Below are 27,348 nucleotides of genomic sequence, written 5' to 3'. Positions count from 1 at the left end.
GAAAAAGATCAATAATGGCCATACTCTATTGCTGATGTATAGAAAACTTGCCAGTGTGTAAAACATAGTGGAAACACAAAGCAGAACCTAGAACCAACACCTAATGCTGGTTCACACAATGTCAGATGTACCTGGAAGTTCAACATGCAACAAAGGAGAGACACCAAATTTCAAACTACAGAGATTCAGTTGGAAGGTACGAGTGTGTGTGTGTGTGTGTGTGTGTTTGTGTGTACTGAGAGCTCAACACCTCTCTGGTCTCCTGCACTGACATGACCTGAGTGTCACAAGTTGAAGCACATGCTTGTATGTAAGCATGGGAATTAATTACAAACTGTATTTCCCTTAATGGATTGAATAAGTTGCAAAATTTACTAAATAACACTGTCACTTTTAGAAATTGATTGACTACGATGGTCAGAAAAGTCACTAAATCGAATGCAGTATGCACACAACTGGGACACAGTACTTGGTCATGACATTGAACTTTGACCCCCTTGCTCATGTATGCTGTACAGAAGATTGTGGGTCAGAATACCCAGGAAAGCATTTGGCAAACTATGTATTGGGACTTACTAAATATACACTCGCTGGCCACTTTATAATGTACACCTGTTCGACTGCTTGTTAACACAAATATCTAATCAGCCAATCACATGGCAGCAACTCAATGCATTGAGGCATATAGACATGGTGAAGACGAGCTGCTGAAGGTTCAGAATGGGGAAGCATCAGATTGGGGAAGAAAGGAGATTTAAGTGACTTTGAACGTGGCATGTTGTTGGTCTGTGTCTTCCACAAACTGCTGATCTTTTACAGAGAATGGTCCCAAAAAGAGAACCCAGTAAGTCTTGATGCCTTGTTGATGCCAGAGGTCAGAGGAGAATGGCCAGACTGCTTCAACAGTAACTCAAATAACCGCTCCTTAGAACCAAGGAGTATAGAAGAGCATCTCTGAACGCACAGCACGTCCAACCTGGAAGCAGATGGGCTACAGCAGTAGAAGACCACATCACCACTTTATGGGTGTACACTCTACTTCATAAAGTAGCCGATGAGTGTATATTCCTTTTAGTATGTGTATTGGGATGCACACATAGTCTGTTTCAGTGTTTGATCCTTCAGGTTTTCCCTCAACTCATTGGCTGAGGCTTCCGGACAGGTCGAGATATATTGTTTGCTAGGTATCTAGAATTCATCTTCAATACGCCAATTGGCCTCTTATCTAGGGCTTCTGTTGGGGAGCTCCAAAAAACGAGAGGAATCACTGGGATAAAGTCGTGTAGTGTGAACTAGCCATTCCAGGGGATCATGAGTCTTTAAGTCCCCAGTGTAACAAGCCAATAAGGTCAGTATTGGTGCCAAAGAACAATCTGTTAGATTCAGAAACAACGCTATGAGACCAGGTCGAAGTGATTCAATCACAGACATTAATAATCTAACTTCCTTGCAGATTATTTATAGCCTATGTACATTATTTCCCCTAAAGTTATCTCTGAGGCTGAACCCCCCCCCCCCCCCCCCCCAAAAAAAATGCAATAATCACTGAAAAAAAAAGAAACAGTTGGACTGGCATACACAGCAACATCTCACCTGGACAAAAGCTCTGTCATGTTTTCTTCACTCATCCCACCAAACACTTTAAACTTCTTCAGGTTGCAGACGTGAGTCTTCTCATACTTCCCAAAGGTAATGCTCTGAACAATCGCCGGCCTTTCCAATTTCAAGATTAAAAACTGAAGAAAAGGAGAGAAAGAAAAAGGAGAGAGGAGACATGAAATAGACTGGAGGCAAGGAGCAGAGTTATGATGTTATTACTGTGTGGAGGAGTGCAGGAAATTGCCTGTGCTTATGGCAGGCTGCCACTGTGAAAAGATTTGCTCATTATCTAAATGACTACAGCAGGGTCAATCTACTGCAGCAGGTAAGTGGCGTTACATACAATCTGTGAGCCGCATCCACATGTCATTGGAGCTCTAACAAGCCAGGACATATAATGACAAATCACCAGAGGCCATTAGGCCAGAACAAGTGGAGACCACAGGCCGGAACATTGATTCAATGTGCCAGTTGTAGGCAGGTATTTAACAAACCCCAGGGACCAATGTTCTCTTATCCTCTCCTTTAAGGCATGGATATTCTATCAATCCATATCCTGAGCCATAATAAATACTGATACTTGGATCACAAGACATTTCACATGAGTTTCACTGTCAACCTTTATAATCAATAGAAAATAAATGCAGTTCTACCGACATCTGACTCTCCTGTCAGGCATTGATCTGTTCCTTTCTGTCCACTTTGTCATATGTCAGCATGTGTTAGGAGAGCCGGACTCCCCCGGAGTGCTCCTGCCATGACTCATATGTTCAACACATGAATTACTGATCGCTGCCTGTAATTTCATTGGCACTCACTTTGGTTTAATTGGTTGATGGAAGAGGAAGAAACGATTCTAGGCAATAGATTTTTGTGTCGTTTTAATATGAATAACACGAGCCAGCACTGGGAGTTCCCCTGTCAACAATGGGATAGTTGAGCAGGTTTTTTTTTACTGATTATGACTGAATCTCCTTTGTGTTAACATGTTTTTTGCAGAGATAAATTACAACTGCTTCTTTCCAAGATGTCCCACCTAGAGCCCGACCAATATCGGATTTTTGAGACTGATGCAACACTGATTTTAGAGGGAAAATGCATCTATGACAGATATGGTGGCTGATAGTCATTTTTTGAGCAGAAATTAAAAAATAACCTATTTTTGTGGATAGTACACCGATTTTAAAACACTCTGCATGGACCCAGAGAGCTACTTTCTCAAAGATAAAACTTTATTAAATAATTTACATTGTTATACATTATTATACAAACAATGTATTATATTGTCAGCCGAATCCATAAATGATAACTGAGAAAATAAATATCTAAATAAAAATTATTGCTGTTCAGTGTCAGTTCATTGCGGACTACTGAAAAAAATAATAAAATAAAAATAAAAAATTAAGCGCGACCACTAAATCACACCAAGCACCAAGTTTTTCGGCATTATATGTAAACACACGCTGATATAGACAGGCCCTTGATGGGCCAATAATGGCAGATAATATCAGTCAACAGATAAACGTGTCGGGCTCTAGTCCCACCTCAGCCTTTTCAACTTTGAACCAGAGGTGTAATTTACAGGAAGACAAAGCTAATGTCCCATGTACTTTTTGAGGAGGCAGTATTGGACTCATCCACATTTTACAGTCCCTCTAAAGTACTCTCAAATGAAACTCTATATATATTATTATAAATATTATATATAAATAAAATATCAATTACAGTCCGTTAATTCTCAAAAACCACATGAACCCACTTCTTACATCCGCCTGAATTTGATCCAAAAGGACATGTCAGTTTTAAAGCTGCTTCACGTGTTTCCAGCAGTTAATCTTGCAGGTACGTGCTGCTTCGGTACTCAGTGTGGCAGCTTTATGTCATTATAAGCTAGCAGACATGTTGCAGCATTTGTGTCCTACGTATCTGGTAGGGTTGTCAAAAGTATCAATACTCATTTTCAAAACTATCGATACCTGGCCAAGGGATGAACAATTAAGTTAAGTTATTGTTTTTTTTTTTTTTTTTTTTTTTTTTTAAATCAAGCTTGCCTAATATTGTGCACAGCATACAACCTCAAAATATTGTTGTAATTGTTATTGTTTATTGTATTTATATATTTTTTGCACTACCTCAGACCTGAAGCTTGTTATCATAGTTGCAGTTTCTTTTTGCACAACTGTTTTTTATTATAAATATTTAACCTGTGGTTCTGTTCATTTTTACATGTTGCATTTTTCTTGTTAATAAAAACATTTCTGTTAAGTTTTGGGGTCTTTGTTTTATCCTTATGGTATCGAAAAACGGTATCGAGTATCAAATATTTTCCTGAGTATCGGAATCGAGTTGAAGATTTTAGTATCGTGACAACCCTAGTATCTGGACTGTCCATGAGAGCAGAGGATATTAATGATCGTGGGAAATTTAGCAACGGTGCCCACAATTGTGAAATTTCAGTTACATACAGTGCCCGGCTGCCGAATGAAAACAGATGAAAAAAAACATAATATGATAATATCAGTGTTGTGATGGTACATGTGTTGGAACTAAACTGCCACGCTACGGGGTCATGGTCGGGTGCATGCAGAATACACGATTCGTAGACTGATGGGAATATTGCAGAATCAAAGTTCACAAGCACATTTTTAGCCGTACACCTTCAACAACCTGTTTTGGGTTTAGCACAACAAGCTTATTGCGAGTCAGTCACACTATTGTGAACGCAGGCTACATGAAAGGCTGGAGCTGGAAGACCCAGATGGGAGAACCCAGTCAGCTACAAGTGCAGCAGAGAGAGTTGTGTGTAAGATGAGGACAGTGTGTCGGCATTGCTTCACCATTGCAGGAGGTACGTGAATAGAATCACATCGGACACGCTAACACACATTGGACAACATCACCCAAAACGTGTTTCATCTTTAGAGCCTGTTGCCTTTTCAGAAAGTGTTCAGCGTTTGTAAAGAACCGTTTGAAATGTTTCCTATTTTTATAATGAAAACAGTTTACCAAAGTTGCCAGTTGGCACTACTGTCTGTTCAAAATAACAGTACAGTAAAAATGCTGCCTGTACAATAATACTGTATATTTGTTTTTGCTTGTTTTTATTGCTCTCAGCCTCAGTATACTACTCAGTTTCCTGTCTTTACCTAGACATCAATACTGTGAGAATTCTGAGTCTAGCATGCTCATGCTGACTGGTGAGTGGTTAACCATTGTTTTGAAATGCTTCATTTCCTCTGCCATACAACACAAACTTTCACATTTAACCTCAAACTTTTCCTGCCACAACATTTCTGGAGTCGAGTCAAGTCAATGAGTTCAAGAGACAGAGGGGTCGTCTCACTACCAGTCAGGAAATTTCATAATCAAATCTTACCCATGTTAACAAGCAATTCATCCATTACTTAATAACACAAAGTATTTTGTTTGCCACAATAAATGTAATTCATATTGTCAACAATTAACAATAAATGCCAAAGCCTATTTATTGTGGGGTTTTTTGCCAATATCATCCTACAACAGAGACTGACTGAAGCTCTAAAGCCTCGTGAGCCTCGTTACTGCTTAGAATTATGTTGTTGTTTTTTTATTTATTTTTATTTCCTCCCAAGTTCGTTTCAAACCGCCAGGTTGCAGCTGGAAAAATAATACTTAAGTTTTCATGATTACATCTTAGTAACAAGTTCATTTCCCATCTTATATTTGTAGATTTGACATTCGAGTCTGCATCATAGATAATGCTCTCATACATTCAATTAGTGCACAGTGATGTTATCAGCATCAACTCTCTTGCAGAGATATTTTCAGACTTGTCTGTGTTGGTGATTGGCCATATGCTGCACACACTGAACACACACAACAAGTAGATTGGGAAACCCTGGGTTTCACTTTCTTGAGATGATAGCCTGCATCGTACGACCACTTAGCCTGATTGAGGTTGTTGAGTTAAGTGAAGCCAGATTATCCTGGGTTGAACTTGCTTTGTAGTGCCCAGGTCAGTGACCTGATAGACTAAAGGAGCTTGGGAACTAGCAGTGACTAAGAGAATCATGATAATGTATCATACATTTATAGTATAAACAAACAAAGCACAAGCCTTCCTGAACTTCACAATTTGTTATTAATGCACATTATCAATTCTCAAGTCAAGCTCCATCTGGAATAGTGAAGTCAAGGGAAGAGACAGCAGCAGACCTACCTGAGGAGGGTAGTTGCTTTCAGAAGACCACCTGGAAGACTGATCATTAGGTTTGTCCACCAAGATATTCCTAAGAAAGGAATAGGAGTTCATTAATCACAATGGGACATTACAGCAGCAAAATACTGGAGACATAGCAGACAATATTCCATCAAAGTTATGATACAGGGGTAACAATCCATGATATGGCAGAATAATCAGGAGTTTATGCTCGTGTGTGTATAAACAAGCTGCAAACGGTGCAGGAGGCATTGTCTATTTAGCTACTACAGCTAGATTGTGCTGGCAGATGCAACGAATCCATTTAGTTATCACAATGAGGTCAGAATAAGCTAGCAGACCGTTGTTGTTAGCTGACATTAAACCTCTGAAGTCCAGGAGATTTTGGTTGAAATTTGTCAACTTCCTATGCATTCATTTCTGCCTCTGTTTAGCATCTTTTAGTCTGTCCTTACATCACATGCATGGCTCCTTTTTCTCCACACAAACTTGGCTATCAGTCAGATTTTTCATTTTATTTTAATTAACAAAGTATCAAGCTGCCAGGAACCGAAAATACAAGCAAAATGTTTCTAAGGAAATGTACCATTTTTTATTTTTTTTATATTTTTTACCATTTATACACACAAAAACAGCGGAAATAATAATAAATAATATAACTACAAAACACTCTATTTGCATGTAAATTAAAAACAGTCGTAGTTTTCACTGTAAAAAGAAAATTCACATTTTAGAAATGGTCTAGAAACATAAATGGCATACTGCGTGAAAGCTCCTATGATTGACCTTTCAACTGGCTTTCTCAGCCTGTCTACATATCATATATAAATTCAGTTATTACTGTCAATAAAACATGTGTATTTTCAAAAAATAGATGGACTCCAGAGGGTTAACGTGAGCCACAGCTAACCTATGTCTGTATGAGTGCTGAACCAGCAACAGGCTCCTAAACTATGCATGACTTCACTTATTAATTCTAACGTTTAGAGTTTGTATTTGTGTATGCCATGCATAAAGTGCGACCGTTCGTTTCATGATACGAGATCCAAGTAGCCGGTAAACAAGCTCGTTAGCTATTATTGCTAAGGCAGAGCTATCTGGTTAGATAACAGCAGCTAGTTACCTACTTTAGCTCTGGAGTCCAGTTTGCTAACGTGGACGCTCGTTTTGGACACACTAGGGTGCCGGACAGCACACTGCTGAATAAAAAACTACAATACAGAAGTGATTTGACCACTCAGTAGTCTGAAATTAAACATGATTTGCTGTTTTAAAGAAGTAATGTAGGATGTTGTTCTAAAACAATCTCTTTTGAAGAGAAAGATATAACATTGACGTAAACAAAGCACCTAGGACGAAGATGCAGCGCACAAGAGACGAACTCCTATCTATTAAATCGTCACCCTGTTAAAATAATCGCCTAACTCAGTTTTGCAGGAAACACCAAACTTAACCAAAAGTGTAACATATGACATTTATTGATCATTTCACTCAAAACGGATGTAACAAAGGATGGCTATTGGCATAGTAATAACACTGTGTGTACATTATGCAATTTAAGAGAAATAAATGACTTAGGACATTTTTTTGAACATGCCTTTCTGACTTAAGCAAGATATGGTAACACTTTATTTTGAAGGTGTCTACATAAGAGTCACACAAGCCTGTCAAACATGACAAGTATCATGAGCATTAATGTTACTTCAAAGTGTCATTAATGTTCATGACACATCCCATGTCATGTTTATGACACGCTCATGTCACTCTTATGTAGACACCTTAGAGTAAAGTGTTAGAAATATTAGTGTCAACAATAAAACACTGATAAACTAAACTGATAACTAAACAATCTCCCTCTATTTGCTGCTCTTCTTTGCTGGGTTCTTATCTGATGCCTATGAATGTGGCAAATTGTCAAAGAAGTGAAATATCTTAAAGGGGTAAAATCACATGATCTGATCAACTGAGGATGTAGGAGATTTTACCATAGGTGGCCGGCGTCATGAGGAGATGATTTAGGCAAAAAAAAACATTTTTCACGAAAAATGACTAAGGCGAATATTTTAACAGGGTGACGATATTATAGAAGTGACACTGGTGAATAACTACACGTTTCAAAGTAATATTTAAATATCGTCTTATTGAACACTTCATTAGTTACTGTTTAGCACAAACTGTTCAATGGCTCATCAGCATCATCACCACCGGGCGACAACGGTATCAACATCAGTCGCTCCTTGCGCCGCTAACGAAGCTAACGCTAGCTGGCTCGGATCAGACACGCTAGGCCAGTCAGGCCGGCAGGACAAACACTGGTACATTCAGGCGATAAAAGACCACTCATAATCACAAAACCTTATGCATCTTGCGGACCAACTAACGCGTGCATTACTCACTCGGGTAAATATGTAGAGGAGTAAGAGCTCCATTTAAAAACGCTGAAAGTGAGGACTCTGCTCTCAGGAACGACAGCCATCTTGTTGCAGAAAATAACAAGCAGTGGGAGGCTAGCAAGAAGCGAGCAGTGACAGCCCTTAAAGAGACAGTACACCCTGTTTACTTTGGTTTGGACCAAGAACAATAAGCCACATTTATCATATCCGTTATAATATATCGTCACCCTGTTAAAATAATCGCCTAACTCATTTTTCAAGTTTTGCAGGAAACACAAAAAACTTCACCAAAAGTGTAACATATGATAGTTATTGATCATTTCACTCAAAAAGGATGTAACAAAGGATGGCTATTGGCATAGTAATAACACTGTGTGTAAATTATGTAACTTAAGAGAAATAAACGACTTAGGCAATTTTTTAAATATGCCTTTGTGACTTAAGCAAGATATGGTAACACTTTATTTTGAAGGTGTCTACATAAGAGTCACACAAGCCTGTCAGAAACATGACATGACAAGTATCATGAGCATTAATGTTACTTCAAAGTGTCATTAATGTTCATGACACATCCCATGTCATGTTTATGACACGCTCATGTCACTCTTATGTAGACACCTTCAAAATAAAGTGTTACCATATCTTGCTTAAGTCACAAAGGCATGTTCAAAAAATTGCCTAAGTCACATTTTATTTTGATTTAGGCATAATAAATCCGCTTAAGTCACACACTTGACATTTGGCCATTATCTTAAAGGGGTAAAATCACATGATCTGATCAACTGAGGATGTAGGGGATTTTACCATATGATGAGATGATTTAGGCAAAAAAACAACCCAATTTTGACAAAAAATGACATAGGCAATTATTTTAACAGTGTGACGATATATATAATACTATAATATCCATAGTAAAGGTGCGACCAGAGTGTGGATAAGCGGTTAAGGATAATGAATGAATGAATATAATAATCTTTAGTTTAAGGTGCAGGTCACCCAAATAATAATGAAACCTTTCTACTAAGGTTATTACTTTCCTATAATTATGGAGTTGTGTGCTGCTTAAAGCTTTGAAAATAAAACACATTGAAATCACATTTCATAACTAATCAGTAATTTCTCTTTCAACAGACAAGAGATGGCCATATTAGCCTGCTTGGAATCCTTGGGGCAAGATTGAGGTACTGGGCATATTGTAAACTAGAAATACACTGAATGAATGTCTTAAAATCAGATTTTGACACAGGACTTTGGTTCAACACAGGGTCTCAAGATCAAAGTACCACTTCAAGGCCCCAATCATGTCAGTTGAGATTGGCTTTAGTGGTACACACAGCCACACAGTGAACCTGGGGTTAGTAAGGGCCTTGTGAGAGCTTTTTCAAAACGTAATAAAATATTCAGGAGAATAGTGAGTTAGCAAGAACAATACATGAATAACATGTCGATCAGGGGTCAGGCATGGGTGCCATGATTGGCACCCAGTGTCTTAACCAATAGCAAATGAGGGAATGTCATTTAAAGCAGTACAATGAAATGGGAACTGTGCATTGAATTTGTAACCACAGCAGGTAAAAATGGTCTGACTATTTGTTACATTCCTGATTAACAAGATTGTTGGATGGTTGGTACGGTTAATGATTTCAACTCTGATATGATGTTTTCATAACTTTTTAGTACCTTCAAAAGGTACACCCCTTAAAATCAGGATCCCTCCTGACCCCCTATGAAGCTTTGGCGACCCCTAGGTTGAGAACCAGTAGCCTATATGGATGGAATAAAGATGGTAAATAAAACAAGAGATACGCTGGAGATTTACATTTTGATGTCATAAGTATACTTAATGTTGATATAGCTCACTGTTAGCAAGTAAATGTAAAAATGGCAGTCAATATCAAAAAGTTTGCTGACGCCTGATGTAAATCACAGACTGTATAAAAGTCTATGATCTACATGATCTAATAACACTGAGTTATCAGCTTATGGGGGTCATCCCTATGTTCCCCGGGTCCTTTGTTCCCCGTTTTTCCCAGAAAGGGTCTTATGCTCCCCTGTAGCAATACATACAGGGGAACATCGGCCCCTTTATCTGAAAAAGGGTCCTATGCTCCCCGCAATCTATCAATCTTTATGGTAGACTCTCAGCATGGCCAGCAGGCGTACCTTTGCATGGCTCACCTTAGCTGAAGCAGCCCAAAACTTAAATTTGCACAGCAGCTACTTTCTGGTTACTTTGCAGTTCATTTGTTGGCTTTTTAAATAGGGTTAGGGTCAGTTAGGGTTAGGGTTAGGCCTATTTGCCCTGGAATTTGGCAGTAATGGTGGAAAAAGTAACAGACCGGGGATCATAGGATCCTTTTTGGGAAAAGCAGAGAAAAGGGTCCTATGTTCCCCAGTCTCATACAAAGAGGGGAACATAGGACCCGGGGAACATAGACACGCTCCCAGCTTATGCTAGCTAGCTGGGTTACCAAGGTACATCCGTAATTCAAAATGAACAGCTCACTCCTTAGAGCAGTGATACTGTTGACCATTTCCTAGTTCTCAATGAAAATACATTTCTTTCTGTACTCCACTACTAGCTTAATTTTACTATTCATGCTTCAGTAAAACATCAAAATAGAGCTTCTGCACACTCTGCATTTCTGCACCATTGTTGCACTTTTGAACCATATTTAATATAATTGTGACACCACAACTTTACAGAAGTCCTGCCAGCTCTTTTAATGTTGTTGATGTTTCAATGTCAGTTTATGAGCTCTATGCCTTCTCCAAGTGCTTTGATACTTTGACAGTATTTATATAGTTCCTACACTGGCTTTATAATCAAAACAACTTGAAAACTTTCATGAACTGGAAGTTCCAAGAAGAAAACACACAGTGCTCTTTGGTAGCGATCTGTCAATTACAAGGTAGCCACACCCTAAAACATACCCTGTTTTATTTTCTACTTTACTATAAATGGGACCATAATTTACAAAATGAACATCATGCTGTACTGAAGAAGACTTGATATCTGAGCTTGAGACCATAAACTTGTTATGAGGATGTTTACTGAGGTAATAAATCAAGTGAGAAGGAGGGTCATTTTCTTACAGACTTCTATACAAGATGTGTTCTTTTTGCAACCAGTGGAGACCTGACCAGTGCACTGCTACAGTCCTGTGGCATTTGAGTTTTACCTTGGGGATTAATCAAGTGTCCTATCATGTCCTGTCAAGCCCTGTCTTGCCTTGTTTTGTTTTCTCTTGTCCTGTCATGTCCTATTGTAGCCTATCCTCTTCAGCCCTGTTTGGTTTAGTCCTATCTTGTGTCTTGTCTTGTCTTGTCTCGTCTTGTCTTGTCTTGTCTTGTCTGGTCTCATCTGGTCTTGTCTGGTCTTGTCATGTCATAAAATTGATTAATAGATCATATGTACTGTAAAGTCATTATTAGACCGAGATCATTGCAGTGGTTCCTTTCTGGAACAAAGACACAAAGTCACCTCTCTGGGTGATCTCAGTGTTTCACTACGTCAAGCCACTGATAGCTTACTGGGCGGATGAATCATCAGATGAGTAATGTGAATATAGTCTTATTCCGGTTAACTGGACCTTGTTTACCAAAACTTGTTTTAGTGCCAAGCACGACTCTTCCTCTTCCTCCATTGTCTGATCAGATGGATGCACAATATGAATGTGAAGAGTTTTATTAGATTTACATTAGATGCCCTCACACATTATTCTATATCAGAAGATTATCCATCCATCCCATATCTTTAACTGCTTATCTGAATTCGGGTCGAGGGGCTGAAGCCGATCCCAGCTGACATTGGGCAGGAGGCGGGGTACACCCTGGACAGGTGTCCAGACTATCACAGGGCTGACACATAGAGACAGATTCTCATCACACCTAAGGGTAATTTATAGTCACCAATTAATACTAAGCTGCATGTTTTTGACTGTGGGAGGAAGCCGGAGTCCCCGGAGAGACTAACACGGGGAGAACATGCAAACTCCACACAGAAGAGCCGCAGGCCAAAGTCAAACTGGCGACCCTCTTGCTGTGAGGCAACCACGTCACCACCGTGTAGCCCTATGAGAAGATTATGTCCAATACAAACTTCGATCTTGACTTTTAATTTTTAAGATAACGTAGCAAACTGGAAATTAATTTTGTTTTGTCAAGCTTTCAAAATTAATATTGTGATTTTTTTCAACCACTCTGTCCACTCTAATCTCCTGTGTTTTCAGGAGCTTATTTATTTACTTTTTTTTATGAAAGGCAGCACTTTCTACCTACTTATACCTATGTAGAGTATCGTTGTGGCAGCACAACCTTACAGAAGCTGCAGGCCATTTTATACAATGAGGCCAATAACCTTATCATACATGAATGCAGTGGGGCTTATTGAATCCACAAGAGTCTCAGCTTCCTAGTCATACCCAATTTATATGTTATTACAAACCTGTTAAGGGACCCCAGTACGCAGAAAATTCAAATACAATAGGCCAAAATAACATATTTGTACTGCAAGAAAAAACTTTGTGGTTAGTGCCCCATACTATATGGGATTAGCTTAAAGTGGGCATGTCTGTAAAGGGGAGACTCGTTGGTACCACTGCTTAAAAAAAAAGGCCATGTCAGTTTTTTCCTTGCTATAATTTAGCAACTTTTTAGCTAAACTTCTAACTAAACTTTGAAGTGTAATTTAGCCCCCTTCCCAATAAGGTGACATGACATGTCTTCTAATTTCATGTGATACCTTGACTGAAAGTTTCAAACTAACTTCTTTAGTAATTAGGGCCTCAGGGCAATCGCACCGAGCACTACTGTTATACTGTGGATTTCTTCTTCTTCCTCTTCCGGACGCAATTTCGTCCCGCTACTAGTCCTACAACTTGAAGAGCTGCAGGACAAATTATATATCAAAACGTGCGGTTTGATCGGGATCGGTGTGCTATTACTTTTCTCTACAGAATAAGAATTGTTCTCTACAGAGTATGAATGTTGGGCAATTTTTCGCGACATAAGTCGCAAAAAATTGCCCAACATTTTGCATTGAAATGAATGGGACGGCCGAAAAAGAACAATAATTGGAGATTTTTAAACGTTTACTTCTGCGGCATAATTTCACCTAGAGACTCCATTTAAACTTTAAACAGTAGACACAAGTCTTGTGTATCGGTGTATTAATCCACGTTTCGATAGGTCATATAGTTTTATTATCAATCCCTGTTCAATGACCATGATCATTTTTGGAGAAATTCTGAGATTATAATGGGTGTGTATTGCACGGAATGTTCGTGCCACAGTGTGTGACATCATCGCCAGAGTATAGAGGGAGAGAAAAAACTGTCAAAAAATAAATTTGAAAACTGCGCTCCAGGCCGCAAATTCAACTCTACAGAAATAATTTATACATAGAAACGTAGGAAAATTTGTCTTCTCACTCACAATCCTATGGTAAAGCTGTCAGAGTTATAGTTTGGGCGTAGGACGCACAGATGCACCACCAACATGCACCAACAGCCTCATTGGCTCCCATATTAAAAACGCAGGAAGATTTCGGAAAAAGTGAGATTTTAAAGTTATTTTAGATCGCTCTAACAAAGCTATTTTTTCATTTTTCTTAAAAAAAACAAACATATGTAGATGTTCAGGAAGAACTCAGGACGCTCAAAGTGAAGTCGGATCAATGATAGGTATTATGGTTTTGCCAAAAATGCTTTCTGTTGGAGGCCAGAAATTCCAGTCCACCTCTGGACCTCTGTCCACCTCTGGCTGCTGTCACTGTAACAGGTGTCAGTTAATTCTGTTGATTGCTTTGATCTGATTGCCTTTGATCTTTGATGTGATTACAGTTACAGATACACACACACACACACACATGCGCGTAAGCGCTCACACTCCTCACACATGCATACACATACTTCAAACACACATGCGCGCGCACACACACAGCTAACTTCATGTGATTTTCGCTACACACACACACACACACACACACACACACACACACACACACACACACACACATTTTGAGGTTAAAGGGCATAGTTTGAAATCTCTGAAGAGTCTCAAAGAGTCTCATCATAGTGTACACACACCGGCAGTAGCCCCTGTGGCCCTTTCAAAATTTCCCCAGAGGAAATTTTCTAGTTTATAAATGCAATTGTGATCTGGTCTTTTTGATAACTATCTGGTAACAATCTGATATCTGATAACATGTGGTGGCCATCTGTCATATTGGGCATTTTGTAGATAAGATTAGTTAATAGAAATAAATGAACTGATTATAATAATTTGTTTTTTAGCCCAATAATTAATTGCCTGTTTGTATAATACACAAGCATGTGATGGATGTCCGATTTCTCAGTGGGTTGGCAGCACAAAAGGAGCCACTTGTAGTTGGCAGTGTCACTTGGTCAGAGAAGCAGATAGCCCCAAAAAGTAGGTGGGGGCAGCAGTGAGGTGTCTTTTGTTGGTGAGAGTTGTAATCCGCTCTAATTCAAACCACAGGGGGTCTGCGAGCCTCTGAGACCCCCGGACCTCTGGTATGTTCACACGGTCCTGGCTGCCAGGGAGACCCTCTGTCACACTGGGGGCAAAATCCAGTCAAATAGTGCTCACGAGAGATTATGAATTTCATCGACTGCATTATTTCATGTGTTTTTGTCCTTATGGCAGCTTCAATAAATGCCTTGTAATATAAATTGGCTCTTTTTCCTAATGTTTAACATATGTGAAGCAATAAAACACCCACTTTTTCCTAGTGTCAAGCATTTTCTAGAAAATATTGAAAGAAAGTTGACCAAATTCGCTGTACTCGTATCAAGAAAATGAGAAAATTATTTGTAACGGAAAGAACATGATTCAAGAAAATAGTAAAAAAATGTCCTTCATTGTTTTTTTTAGGATATTACCATGACATGTAATAAAACAGAGCTTAGCAGTGAAAACTAGAGGAGAGTTTGTGGAAAGAGGCTCAGTAACAGCCTTTTCCTTCCAAGCAGGCTTAGGCCTTACTTTAGGTTTGATATTTTAACAAAATTCTGGTGAAAGATTCTGATGAATCATCAGCAAGTGGACCTTTTCCAGGCCTAATGACGTGAAGTGAATGATAATGGTGTTTCTTCTAAGTGCACGTCCAGCACTTGGCAGAGCCTTGTTTCCACTTACTGCAAATTGAAGAGTGCTGGTCAAGTTTCATTTGTATGGACGTAAACCCAGACACTGAGAATACTGTGAGAATGTTTTATTATTAAGAAACAATGACAAGCATGGCCTTGTTCTATAATGTGAATCTCATCATAATTTCATTGTGATGTCGGTGAGATTGTACTTTAGGTTATGTTATACTGTTCTTTTTAGGGCCCTAAAGTTAGGTAACCCATGCTGGTAAAGCAGCAGCTCTAAAGGGAAAGCAGTGTTGGTCCTGAATACAAGGTTTTATTAAACTGTCTGAGACATAAAACCAGAGGGACAGAGGGGTCTTTAGTGAGAGATATTTACTTGCTATCAGAGAGCCCTGATTAAGTTTAGGCAGTAATATTAGCACCCAGCTGTTCATAGCAAACAATGCTATTTGCACCCAGGTGTACATCATGGCAAGACAAACACCCTGGTGTTCATAGCCAACAAGTAATAAAGTATTACTCTTTAATTGGGTAATAAATAAAAATGTTTTATTAGATCCAGAATGTCTACCTATTATGAGTCATTTTTGAATGACCATGATAAAGGAGCACTATATTCACACCTTGGCCATGGCCTTATAAGTTAACCCTAACCCTAAAGTTAATGTTGCCCATTAGATGTTAGTTTTGCAAACTAACCAACCGATCAACAATTAAATAAATAAAAAACCCACATGTTTCACCACCGAACAGCAGGGAGTGAAACCCACAGTCCTGGGTGTGAGAGTTGAGAAACCAACCCTCAACACTTTTTAAAGTTGATGTTAAGCCCAAAGGACGTAAGGCACGGCCCTGACCAGCCGGCGCAGAGAGGGTATGTTCTGAAATGAAGATGGATCAATAATTACGCAGGATGGAGAGGACTGGATGTACTGTAAATAGCTGAAAAGCTGCTGTGTGACTATTCTCTCCTGGGTCCAAATAGACACTCCATTAAGTTTATATGGGGGAGACTCTGCTCTCTTCAAAGCCACCAGACTCCTTTGACAAACATGATAGTATTCTAAATATAGTGTACAATTAAACTGATGGAGATTTTTTTAGGTTTTTAAAATACATTTAGTTGCTGCACCCATCCACAGCAGTACACTGCTTATCTTGTGTCAGTACTCCTGCCTGTTTCTCTAAACTGGGAGCGTGTCCATTGCCATCTACTGTAGGTGATACACTGACTATGGATGAGTACCTCATACAACCACACTTCAAAGAATCCAAATTATCCCTTTGAGCAAAAAGCTTTGTAGGAATATTTTTCTGGGTAGTGGTGATTTTTACATACTCTCACACAGCCTCTAGCATGACTTTTAGTTTTTTAACACTAGTACTTTAGTCTTTACTTCAGGGGTCCCCAAACTTTTTTCGGTGGGGGCCACATCAACTTTTCTTTCTGTGATGGGGGGCCGGGGTCAGTCTATAACAGGAAATGATATGGGCCAAAGTGACCACCAGTGTTATTGTGTACGTTTTTTTATTACTGCAAAAAAGTAATAAAAAGTATTCACATGTTTATTTGAAGTATCACAGATATTCCTTTTATTTTGTAGAAAATTAAAACACAAGCTGATGCCAGTTAACAATGATTTTGTTACAGGTACAGGTGAAAATAGATTCTGCATTCAGAATCTATTTTCGGTTTCCACATTTTGTTGACCGACTCTCTTCTGTTAGCTTGCCTTGCCCGCGAAAACTTGACGCTTACGGCTTGGCATCACGTAGATCGGAATATACCATTGTGTGAGGGGGTGAAAATTAGCTATTACTGTAAATAATTCACAACTAAGGTCAATTTTAATTAGAACGCATATTTTATAAACAGATATATAATAAATGCAATTTTTTTAAAAACAGGCCATGTTTAGAGGGATTGTTTGGGATAGTTAAGTGGGCCACTACAATTACTTTGGCGGGCCGGAAGTGGCCCACGGGCCGTAGTTTGGGGACCCCTGCTTTACTTCATATCAATCCTGACGAAAGTATTTAATTGTTTTTAAATCAATGAGCATTGTTTTCTCATGAAGCAGAGAAAGTAATGCACATGTCTATTACTGGTCAACAAGGGAAACTCCATCGGAAGTCTGAAGTCAAAGCACAGATACACACAGGACACGATGGACTCATAATAGCAGATTTAGCTGCAATATTGAGGTAATTTAAGCCAGGTTAACCTGCAGCAGCATCAGAGGCTGCTATAGTTTCTGAGCATCAGAGATATATATAGTAGCTGTGGACCATCTGGCTGTCTGTCTGATATGAGATCAGCTCTGTTTCCCAAAATGTTAGTCACCCCATGATGATGTCACATACAGCATGAGCCAATTTTGAAAGAAAGAAACAAGAAGCATCACCAGCCTCATCTTCATCATCATCATCATCATCATCATCATCATCATCATCATCATCACCACGCCAGTATCACCAATTGTATTATCATCCTCAATCTCATCTTCATCACTATTAGTCTCCATGTCCGTTTTATTCAAAGTTGTTGTTCTGTTCAATCTGTACAGCTCTTTGTATTACACTTGATCTGTTTGAAAGGTGCTATATAAATACAATTTGATTGATTGATTGATTGATTGATTGATTGATTGATTGATTGATTGATTGATTGACTGATCACCACTACTGCCAATTATCATCATCTTAATTACTGTCTTCATCACTATTACCACCACAGTCATCATCTTCATCATGACCATCATCTTCATCATCTGACATTTTCATCATCACCATCCTCATCTTCATCACTATCACCATTACCTTCATCATCTTCATCATTATCACACGCGGCTCAGTTGGTGGAGCGGTCGCCAACTGCTTGGAAGGTCGGTAGTTCAATCCCTAAACATGGCAGCCTAAATGTCGAAGTATCCTTGGACTAGATACTGAATTGCTCCTGATGCTGCATTCATTGTGTGTGAATGAATTCCTGATGGTGGCAGGTGGCACCGTTTAGGGCAGCCTCTGCTACCTTTATGAATGTGTGTGTGGATGAGTGACAAGAACAGTGCAATACAAGTGAAGTCCATTTACCATCATCATCATCTTCGTCACTGTCAACCCCACCACCACCACCAACATCATCATCATCATCATCATCATCTAACTTTTTCATCACTATCACCACCATCATCATCATCTTCATCAACTGCCATAATCTTCATCACCACTATCATCTTCATCATTATTATCTTCTTCTTCACCACCACCATCATCATCATCTTCAACACCACCATCATCATCTGACATTTTCATCACCACCACCACCATCATTTTCCTCAACTGCCATAATCTTCATCACTACCATCATCTTCATTGTTATTATCTTTTTCTTCTTCTTCTTCTTCTTCTTCTTCTTCTTCTTCACCACCACCACCACCATCATAATCACCACCATCATCATCACAAGTATCTTCATCCTCATCATAACATTTGTCTACGTCATCTTCATCACCACTATAACAGCCACTATCAGAAGTCATCCTCATAGTTCCGGTAAAAGCCCAGTAAAGCGGTGTGAGTTCTCTACGGCCCGCTGCTTTACTTTTATTAGGGGCGCAGCATCTTATTTTCCCGGGACGCGCACTGCCCGCCGTGAGCGCGCACGAAGCGCCATCACGTGGGAGGTCCCTTTAAGTTTCCATTGACAGAGGCCTGAGCGTGTCACATGGACATGATATAATGTTGAGGCAGGAACACAGAGGCAGAGTGCGCTGAGCTCTCGGCTGATGGAGAAAGGGGCCGAAATGTACGCAGTCATCAGCCGCCAGGCAGCAGCCCCTGCGGGAAAACAAGGACAGCGGGGCCGAGCCGAGCCCAGCCGATCCTGGCCGGGGCGGGCCGAGCCGGACTCACTGCGCCTCATCGGACGGGACCTCTCTATTCGCAGCTGCACCTGCCAGCTATGACACGCACTTTAAAAGAGGAGGAAAATGTCGCCTGTGAAGTGCGCGTATTTCGCCCTGGGACCCGGAGCAGAGAGAGGAGCGCCTTTTCAGCGTGAGTGAAGTTATTTCTCATTCCGGCTGATCAGGGATCGGCTCTGTGTTTGCTGCCGCAGGTGCGTTTGCGCGCTTGTGTTGTGCCTGGTTAGTCCTGCTATATTCTAGTGTTAGGACCCGCATTTATGAGCGTTTGAGGAGTGGGAAAGTGTGTTTGTTGGAGAAAAGCGCAGTTATTCCTGAGAGTGTCGATCACGGGCCATGTGCATTTTTCTCGCACTCTGTTCGACAGTGTCCGCATTCCAGGTGGTGTTGCGCACATAGAAATTGAAGTTGAAGTAAACAAGTGGGAATATAAGGCCTCGCTCCGGAGCTTGAAAAACAGTGTTTTGATGTTTAGCACCGCGCTCCAGGCTCGGCTGGAAACATCCCGCCCCTCTTTTACAAGCCCAACCCCGAACTTCTGCGTCCAGATGCCAAGAACAAGTTGTTTATGTTTGTGTGTGACATTTACAACAAGTTTACAACAGACATTAAACCCAGTTTAATAATAAATTATGATTTATATTAAATATTAGATCAGTTCCCAGCAAGTGGTACAGCAAAGTGGGAGTAAACGTGGAAAACTGCGTGTAAAACATGATTGTGGCAGTTTTCTGGCTCATTAATGACGGTGTAGATTTTTAGCGTCACCTATTTATTTTATAAATCCAATTACGGATGTTTGGAAGCGTGTCTACTTGCTTCAATATTTCAGACCAGTGAGGAAAACAAGAAAACCACCTGCCTGCTGCTCCGGCTATTGCGCAAACACACACACACACACACACACACACACACACACACGTCAATATTTTTGCTGATTCATTTACAGGGCAATCACATCTGTGTGTATGTGACACAGAGTTCAAACAGTATCCAAATTTGGCTGCAGTGTCAGTCTCAAGCAGTGAGGGGGGAAATCATTCACTGTATTAATGCAAGTGGTTCTTCCGGAGATGCTTTCCAGCAGCAGAGGCTGACTCAGACTGGGCCAACTGGAGGAAGCACCAGTTGATGGAAAAGGCTGGCAGATAGCTAGAAAGCTGACTGATCAGCAGGAAAGTATTGGAGAGGAGATCCATTAAACTCAAGAGTTCCTTTATCATGAAAAGGGACATCATGTGTTATGAAAAGTAACATGTCGACGTTATGAGGAAACTCTTTAGCTTGTCATTGTTTGTGTATTTTCTCTCTCACATCAACATCCAACTTTATACAAATTGTTTGTGCTTTTGCTTTTGCACTGTTGAATCATCTTCAGTCTCTCTATGGACCATTTACATCAAATTGAGCTTCTGCATGCTTCTTCAGCTAGAAATACTATTCTATATTTAAGCACTGAAATACTTGTCATTGGAAACAATGCAAATCTACAAATCTAAAATACTGTCTGTCTGAATATACTGTATTCACCCTCTGTCTGAAACACTCCATTTCAGTGCCTGTCTCTTTAAGACCTCCTCCTGAAAAAGCACAGTCATCTTTGATTTGCATTGTAGCTGCACTTTCTACCTATAAATAGTATAATTGTGACATCACAACCTTACACAAGTCCTGACAGCTCGTTTAAAGGGGCCACATTATGTTCATTTTTAGGGTCATATTTGTATTTTGTGTTTCCACTAGAACATGTTTACATGCTTTCATGTTGAAAAACTTTATTTTTTCTCATACTCTCTGTCTAAATACACCTGTATTCACCCTCTGTGTGAAGTGCTCTGTTTCAGTGCTTGTCTCTTTAAGACACCTCCCGAAAAAGCCCAGTCTGCTCTGATTGGTTCGCGTTTTGTTGGTCAGTGATGTATGGTATAGTCGTGGCATCACAACCTTACAAAAGGCCTGAAAGTTCTTTTAAAGGGGACATATTATGCTAATTTTAAGGTTCATACTTGCATTTGGATTTTTTTTTTTTTTTTTTGGAGAACATGTTTACATGTTTTGAAGTAAAAGAAGCAAACTTTAATTTTCTCATACTCTCTGTCTGAATATAGGTATATTCAGTCTCTATCTAAATCTCCGTTTTAGTGCCTGTCTCTGTAAGAATCTCTTTCCCTTCTGCTCTGATAGGTCACTGTCTCAGAGTCTTTTGAATCTGTATTTCTTTAGCGTCATTGCAGCTGGGGAATGACTGTAACGGCACTGTTGGGGCACTTTGTACCTATATATGGTATATTTATGACATCACAACCTGACAGCTCGTTTAAAGGCACAGTTTCTGAATATGGCCTGTGTGTTAAAAATGTATCGAGCAGCTTTCTATTTATTGTTATTTATTTATAAATTATCAAAACCTTGAACCTGAAAATATTGTGTTGAAATGACAGATATAGAATGAACAATTAAATCTGTCAATGCTCAAATTCAAGCGCAGTATTAAATTATTTAAAGAAAAAAATAATAATTCTACAGGTGTTGTCAATGGTGTCCCCACTTACTGCTACTTTCGGGGAGACTGGGGCAGGTTGGCACAGCTAAAGAAAGGTTAAGGCTTGAGATATAGATAACTATAATTTAAAGTTAAAAAATGTCTTATTAAAATAGTTTTTTTGTGATTAAAGTCATGTTGTGAATTTGTACCAACCATATGCTATAGATACAAAAAAAAACAACCAACGAAATCTTTGGACTTTGAACATTTAATTCAAACAACAACCAGAAAACATGAACTTAATTTAATAGAATATCTGCCCATTTTTATTTAATCTATTAACCTATTTTAAGCAAATCATCAGTAGGAGTGGCTAATTACTTTTGGCATTAACTTTTCAATTATATATGATTATAGACATTGTTTTTCATCTTTCAAAAGTAGTTTTTAGTCGTAAAAATAGACAGGTTGTTTAATTGCAGTCACGGCACATGTGCCAACCAACCCTGCTCCCATTTGGTCCAACTTTGTGATGATTTCTTTTAGCCAGCTAATAGCAGTCATAAGAGACTTTCATATGTTATTTTAAATGTAACACTCATTTTATGTCTCTATCTAACACAGTGTATGATATGTTTGGCCCAGGTACTTTTAGATGAGTGCAGGTCAAAAAGCAAACATTGATGTTTATTGATGAATATTGATGTCACCTTTTTTTTTTCTGTGATCAGAAAATAGCTGTGTGCCAACCAACCCCAGTCTCCCCTATTAAGAGAAATACTGTCTGTAGGGTGTAATATGTGTTATGAGCTGTAGAATCCAGGACAGACATTATGTAATGACCACATAGTGGCCGTGTGATGCATCATGAACCAATAAAGAACCTGTGTCACCATGTGTCTCAGTCTGGTCGCTCAGGGAAGTGATAACACTGCCGCCACTTAGACATTTCATGTTATTTCTGGTTCCTGCTTCAGTAGAAACTCGCAGTTTTGCATCACCTGTGAATTCACACTTCCGCCTCTTCATCCTTGTTTTTGTTTTTTCTATTCGAACACACAGTGCTTCTCTGAATTGAGGAATTGCATTTCCTCCTCTTGTAAACAAATCAACCACTGTGCCCTGACAAGTACAAACACAGTCCAACACGAGCTTTGCTGTCGTCCAGCACTTGCATGATAATGAAATTTGCAATAATCCCGCTGCATTAACCATTAACCAGCATTAATCCTGCTGTGTTTGGCCTTATTAGCCGAGAACAAATCCATCAGCCTTTTGAAGCGAGCCTTTACAGCTCTGAGCTGTTATTTCCGCCCTTGAGAGCATTACTTGGCATACGTATATGCAGAGAATTCCACCAATGACCCTCAGATTAGTGACACGCTTGAAATGGCTGGAGCATGTCAGAGGAGTCCGGCAGTGATAACGCCGTGTTTGTGTGTGTTCCTGTTTCTGTGTGCATGCATGCACTTACTGAAGACAGACTTTCCCATCTGCGTCACAGGCTGTGCTTGACGTCTGTCAGATGTTTATGCTCGCCTCGTCTCAACAAATAGATCGCTTTCATTTGGATAAAATGAGCATGTGTTGTTTTCGTTGTTTCCTCAGCTACCTCGTGTAAATGGCCACATTTTCCCTTCTTCTGCTATCCAATTTATGCAGCCACCTCCCTCCATCCTGCTCAGTCCTCACACAACAATCTTCAGAGGCTAATCTGACAAATGGAGCCCTTTACTTTTTTTTTCTCTCTGGTGTGTATTTGCTGAATTATCGAAGTAAATGGTGCGTTTTTTTCCTGTCTGTGAATTGTGTGCCTCAATGTGAGTGTGAGCTGTAACAGCCAGCTGTGAAAGTTGTATTTCCGCTGGGTTTATGTGGTCATAATTAGCAGCTCCCATGCGACTGGGTGTTTGTGTGTGTGTGTTCGTGCTTGTATGTGAGCAGGGGTGTGCTTGTGTTTACATGACCAGGAAGGGAAGTGACGCAGGAGGCAGCAGACGGGTGAGAGCTGCAGACATTACACCGCTGCAGAGAGGGAGAGAGAGAGAGAGAGAGAGAGAGAGAGGAGGAGGAGGAGGAGGGGAAGGGGCAGGAAAACCACCGACAGATAAAAGAGTGAGACAGGAACAAAGAAACTAATGAGCGATCACTTTCTTCGACTGCAGGATGGTCGTTTTGCCTCTGCCGCTGCCGGATCCACCATAAACAAACAGTGAAATGAGTCAGTGTCCGCGTAGGTTGCTGCAAGTGCGCATTTGATTATGAAATGTGTTTACCCTGCGCTCACTATAAAAGTAGTGACACAGGCTTTTGTTTGTCCAGAGCTTTCGCCTGTTCCAGCTCTGAGCCAACCTCCCCTGTTGCTATCCACAGTCATCGTCTCCTCTGGCTCGCTGCCTTTCTCAGACTCGGAGCACACTACAACTTTCTTGGCTGTGACAAGACTTTCACAACAGCTTCGGTAATGGACACTCCTCAAATATTTCCTCAGCAAACACTGCTCTTCCTAAGGGATGGAAAATGGACATGGGAATATGGTTCTAGTGAAAGGCCCAACAAGCCACCTGACAGAATGCATTATTAAGGGAAGTGGGAGACAGAATGTGCCAAAAATCAGTTTACTCAACGATTAGGTTTAGAGTGTACTCACCTTTGCTGGCGGACATTAATATTGTTGAAAGTGGAGTCCTCTGTGGCTACTTAGCATCATGCTGCAAAGCTCTGCTAGTGTTCCAACAGACTGCAATGTTCATTACACCCCAAAGAGCCAAACAAACAACAATACTATGTGGTTATTCTTGTGTTGCTGGAGCAAAGGCTACAGCGGTACCACAAGGTGCATCTTCTGTGGAGCATGAATGTGCTGCATAAAGTCCCTTGTTAGAGTATGAAATGTACTTTATCCAGGAGATGACATTTTGGCAGGTGGCATGACAGTACGAGGGCATTCACACCTGAGCTGTTTCGTCTGCTTGAACAGATTCTGGCGTGTTTTGTTGGATAGTTCATTTGGTTTTTGCTGGTGTGAATGCTCAAATGAACTCTGGTAGGCTAAAAAATGGGAGGAACGGTTCGACTGCAATGCACCATAGTTCGGTTTGCTGCAGGTGAGAACACAGTCCAAACAACAGGAAGGAAGCAAACCAAAACTCTGAGCATTCTGGGTTGAATTTTGTTGAATTGGGTTTAAATGTCTCTTAGAGAGACGTGGTCTAATGATGAAGCAAAGGCCCCTTATCCAAATATGGTGAGACGATCAAATGATTTAGCAACAGTAGATTCAACAGAGCGAATCAATGCTGCCAATAATACATTAAAATCCGCAACTTGCTTTGAAAAAGGGAAAGCTCTTTAGACAAAGGATGAATAGATGAAGGACATTTGTTTACAATGCGTGGTGAGCTTGATAAAGCTCGGTGTGGAAACAAACCAAAGCAAATGAAAAATGCAACAATGCTGCAACTTCACCAGTGAATTGCACTGAGCCACCCAGACTTTATATGTGGAAGCTGCCTGAAGCTCATTAAAGGTTTCTGTTTCATGTCCTGGAAGATTTCAATGTCAGAAGAAATAGAAGACATTCTGGTAAAATATTATCAGTATCGACTGAGCTTATTAATAGGCAGACTATATAGAAAACAACAATCGAGGCATTTTAAAATATTTTTATTGAAAAGTAGCTACTTTTGCTTATATTATAGGCCAAATAAAATGAATCCTGTCAACAGACCATAGACTGTTTAAAATAGCAACAGACCCATATGCATGATAAAGCTTTTTTTCAGAGTAAATAAAAAAAAAAAAAATACAGTGTTGACACAGAAAAAACAGTGACGGTTAGCTGTTGACATCTTCTATAAAAAGAATAAAAACTTTGTAATTTCATCACATTATGACTAAAATAATGAGATAGTATCTCAAAAATAAAGAGTTAGGATCTCAAAATTATAGCTCAATGTCTCAATGTGATAAGAAACTTCCTCAAAATGTTGAATTTGTATCTCAAAATAATGATGATGAATCATTATCTGAAAAAAATGTAACTTTTGTTCAAATAATGACTAATCTCAAAATAATGACTTATCTATCTTATCTAAAAATTTTAAAAAACTTTTGTTGACAAAAAATAATTATTTTGAAAATAATGAATTAATTTCTCAAAAAAAGACGTATTATTAATAATTTTGTTGAAATAGTGACAAATTTTAAAATTATGAGTTAGTATTTCAAAATTCTAGATTCAAGAGATCTATTGTATTTTGCATATAAGAACACAAGGCTTAAACAGCAATGAAATTCTCCCTTCACGATAGTAAGACAATAAGAAAAGACACACACACACACACACACACACACACACACTCTAAAAACTTATTTTGAAATAATGAATTAATTATTCATGAATAAATCTAAAAAGAAACGTGTAATTTTTGTCAAAACAATGACAAATCACAAAACAACCAGTTAGTATAGCTAAATAATGAATTATTATCTAAAAATAAATACGTAACGTTTGTCGAAATAATGACTAATCGTTCGTTTCTGCTAGTTTCTGAAGTAATGACTTTCAGACAGGGCGAATTTGCATGGAATAACGACCACAGACGACATCTGCAATTATTGCAAATTACTCCCTCTCCCCAGGTAACAGTAATCCCATGCAAACACAGCATACGTCAATGTTTTCAGAGAGTTCTCATTATTTTGAGAAAGTTTCTTAATATAATGACTTGCAGGACATTTTTTTTCCTTCTTTTGGCAAAAATGTGCTTCTATACTTTAATCTGTCAATGTCACTTAACAAAACTTTTGGGGAAAATGATAAAAAAAATAAAAAAAAACATCTTCAGGGGATGATGAATATTAATACCAAATCTCAACTAAGTGTGTCCAGTCCATTGTGTGTATGCACTGACTGTTTAACGTACCCACCCATAGACTTGAACTGCATTGCGTGCCTTCTCCGAGGCGCTGTGATAAAACTGTGAATGGAGCCGGCCGGTCAGAGGTGAGCGGCAGATTGCATTGTTAAGCAGGCTGCAGGATGGAGGGAGGGTTGGCAGGGTGAGTCTGGCCTGGCACTGAGCTGCTTGGCATACAATCGGCCTGGGGAGGACGTGAAATGAAACCTCAGCAGGGCACGGGTAATGGAGGAGAAAACTTCCCACGTCTTTATTAGAGAGGAGATGAAGGAGGGACAACAGACAGAGGGTGTCAAAATAATGAGATTTAGGCAAAAATATGTTAGCATGGCAGTATTTGTCCTTATTTCCCTCTCATTTGGCAGAGCTGCCGTGCTGAGGGAACATCAGGTCTGGTTTTAACAAAGATGTAACATTCTGGGAACAGCCCACCGTCCATATGTCTGCTGGTCATGGCAATTAGACTAGAAGATGGGGAAGAAAAAATGGTTGCGGGGGTGAGATATAAACAGAAATGTAAAGAGGGAGAGAAAAAAAAGGCATGGTGAGAGTCGTTTTCACTTCACACACACAAAACACACACGCTGCTTGTTGTCTTTGCCATCAGAACGAGGCGCTGGCATTGCAGAGCATGATCGAGGCAGCGCTGCCACCAGGAAGTGTTCACAGAAGCAGAATGGAGAGCGCTGAGGCAGAGATTGTTAATA

The 27,348-nt window shown here is 39.6% G+C and overlaps 1 protein-coding gene and 1 long non-coding RNA gene across 3 annotated transcripts in view; one reads left to right on the top strand and one right to left on the bottom strand.

Annotated features, from left to right (window-relative positions):
* Positions 1 to 8,328, bottom strand: part of mkln1 (muskelin 1, intracellular mediator containing kelch motifs) — a 38,714-nt gene extending 30,386 nt beyond the window's left edge. For both annotated transcript variants that reach the window (XM_059325437.1, XM_059325438.1), the window contains exons 1-3: positions 8,194 to 8,328; positions 5,798 to 5,867; positions 1,594 to 1,736 (exon numbers count right to left, since the gene is read on the bottom strand). In XM_059325437.1, the coding sequence (XP_059181420.1) occupies positions 1,594 to 1,736; positions 5,798 to 5,867; positions 8,194 to 8,273 (293 nt within the window). In that variant the 5' untranslated portion in view covers positions 8,274 to 8,328. The remainder of the gene's footprint in view (positions 1 to 1,593; positions 1,737 to 5,797; positions 5,868 to 8,193) is intronic.
* A 10,901-nt stretch (positions 8,329 to 19,229) lies between these two features.
* LOC131960261 (uncharacterized) overlaps positions 19,230 to 27,348 on the top strand; it is a 71,660-nt gene continuing 63,541 nt past the window's right edge. The window contains exon 1 of the long non-coding RNA XR_009389626.1: positions 19,230 to 19,367. This is a non-coding gene — a long non-coding RNA (uncharacterized LOC131960261). The remainder of the gene's footprint in view (positions 19,368 to 27,348) is intronic.

The sequence above is a fragment of the Centropristis striata genome, chromosome 22, assembly GCF_030273125.1.
Source record: "Centropristis striata isolate RG_2023a ecotype Rhode Island chromosome 22, C.striata_1.0, whole genome shotgun sequence".
Taxonomy (NCBI): Eukaryota; Metazoa; Chordata; class Actinopteri; order Perciformes; family Serranidae; genus Centropristis; species Centropristis striata.
This window is presented reverse-complemented; position numbering and strand designations above follow the sequence as displayed.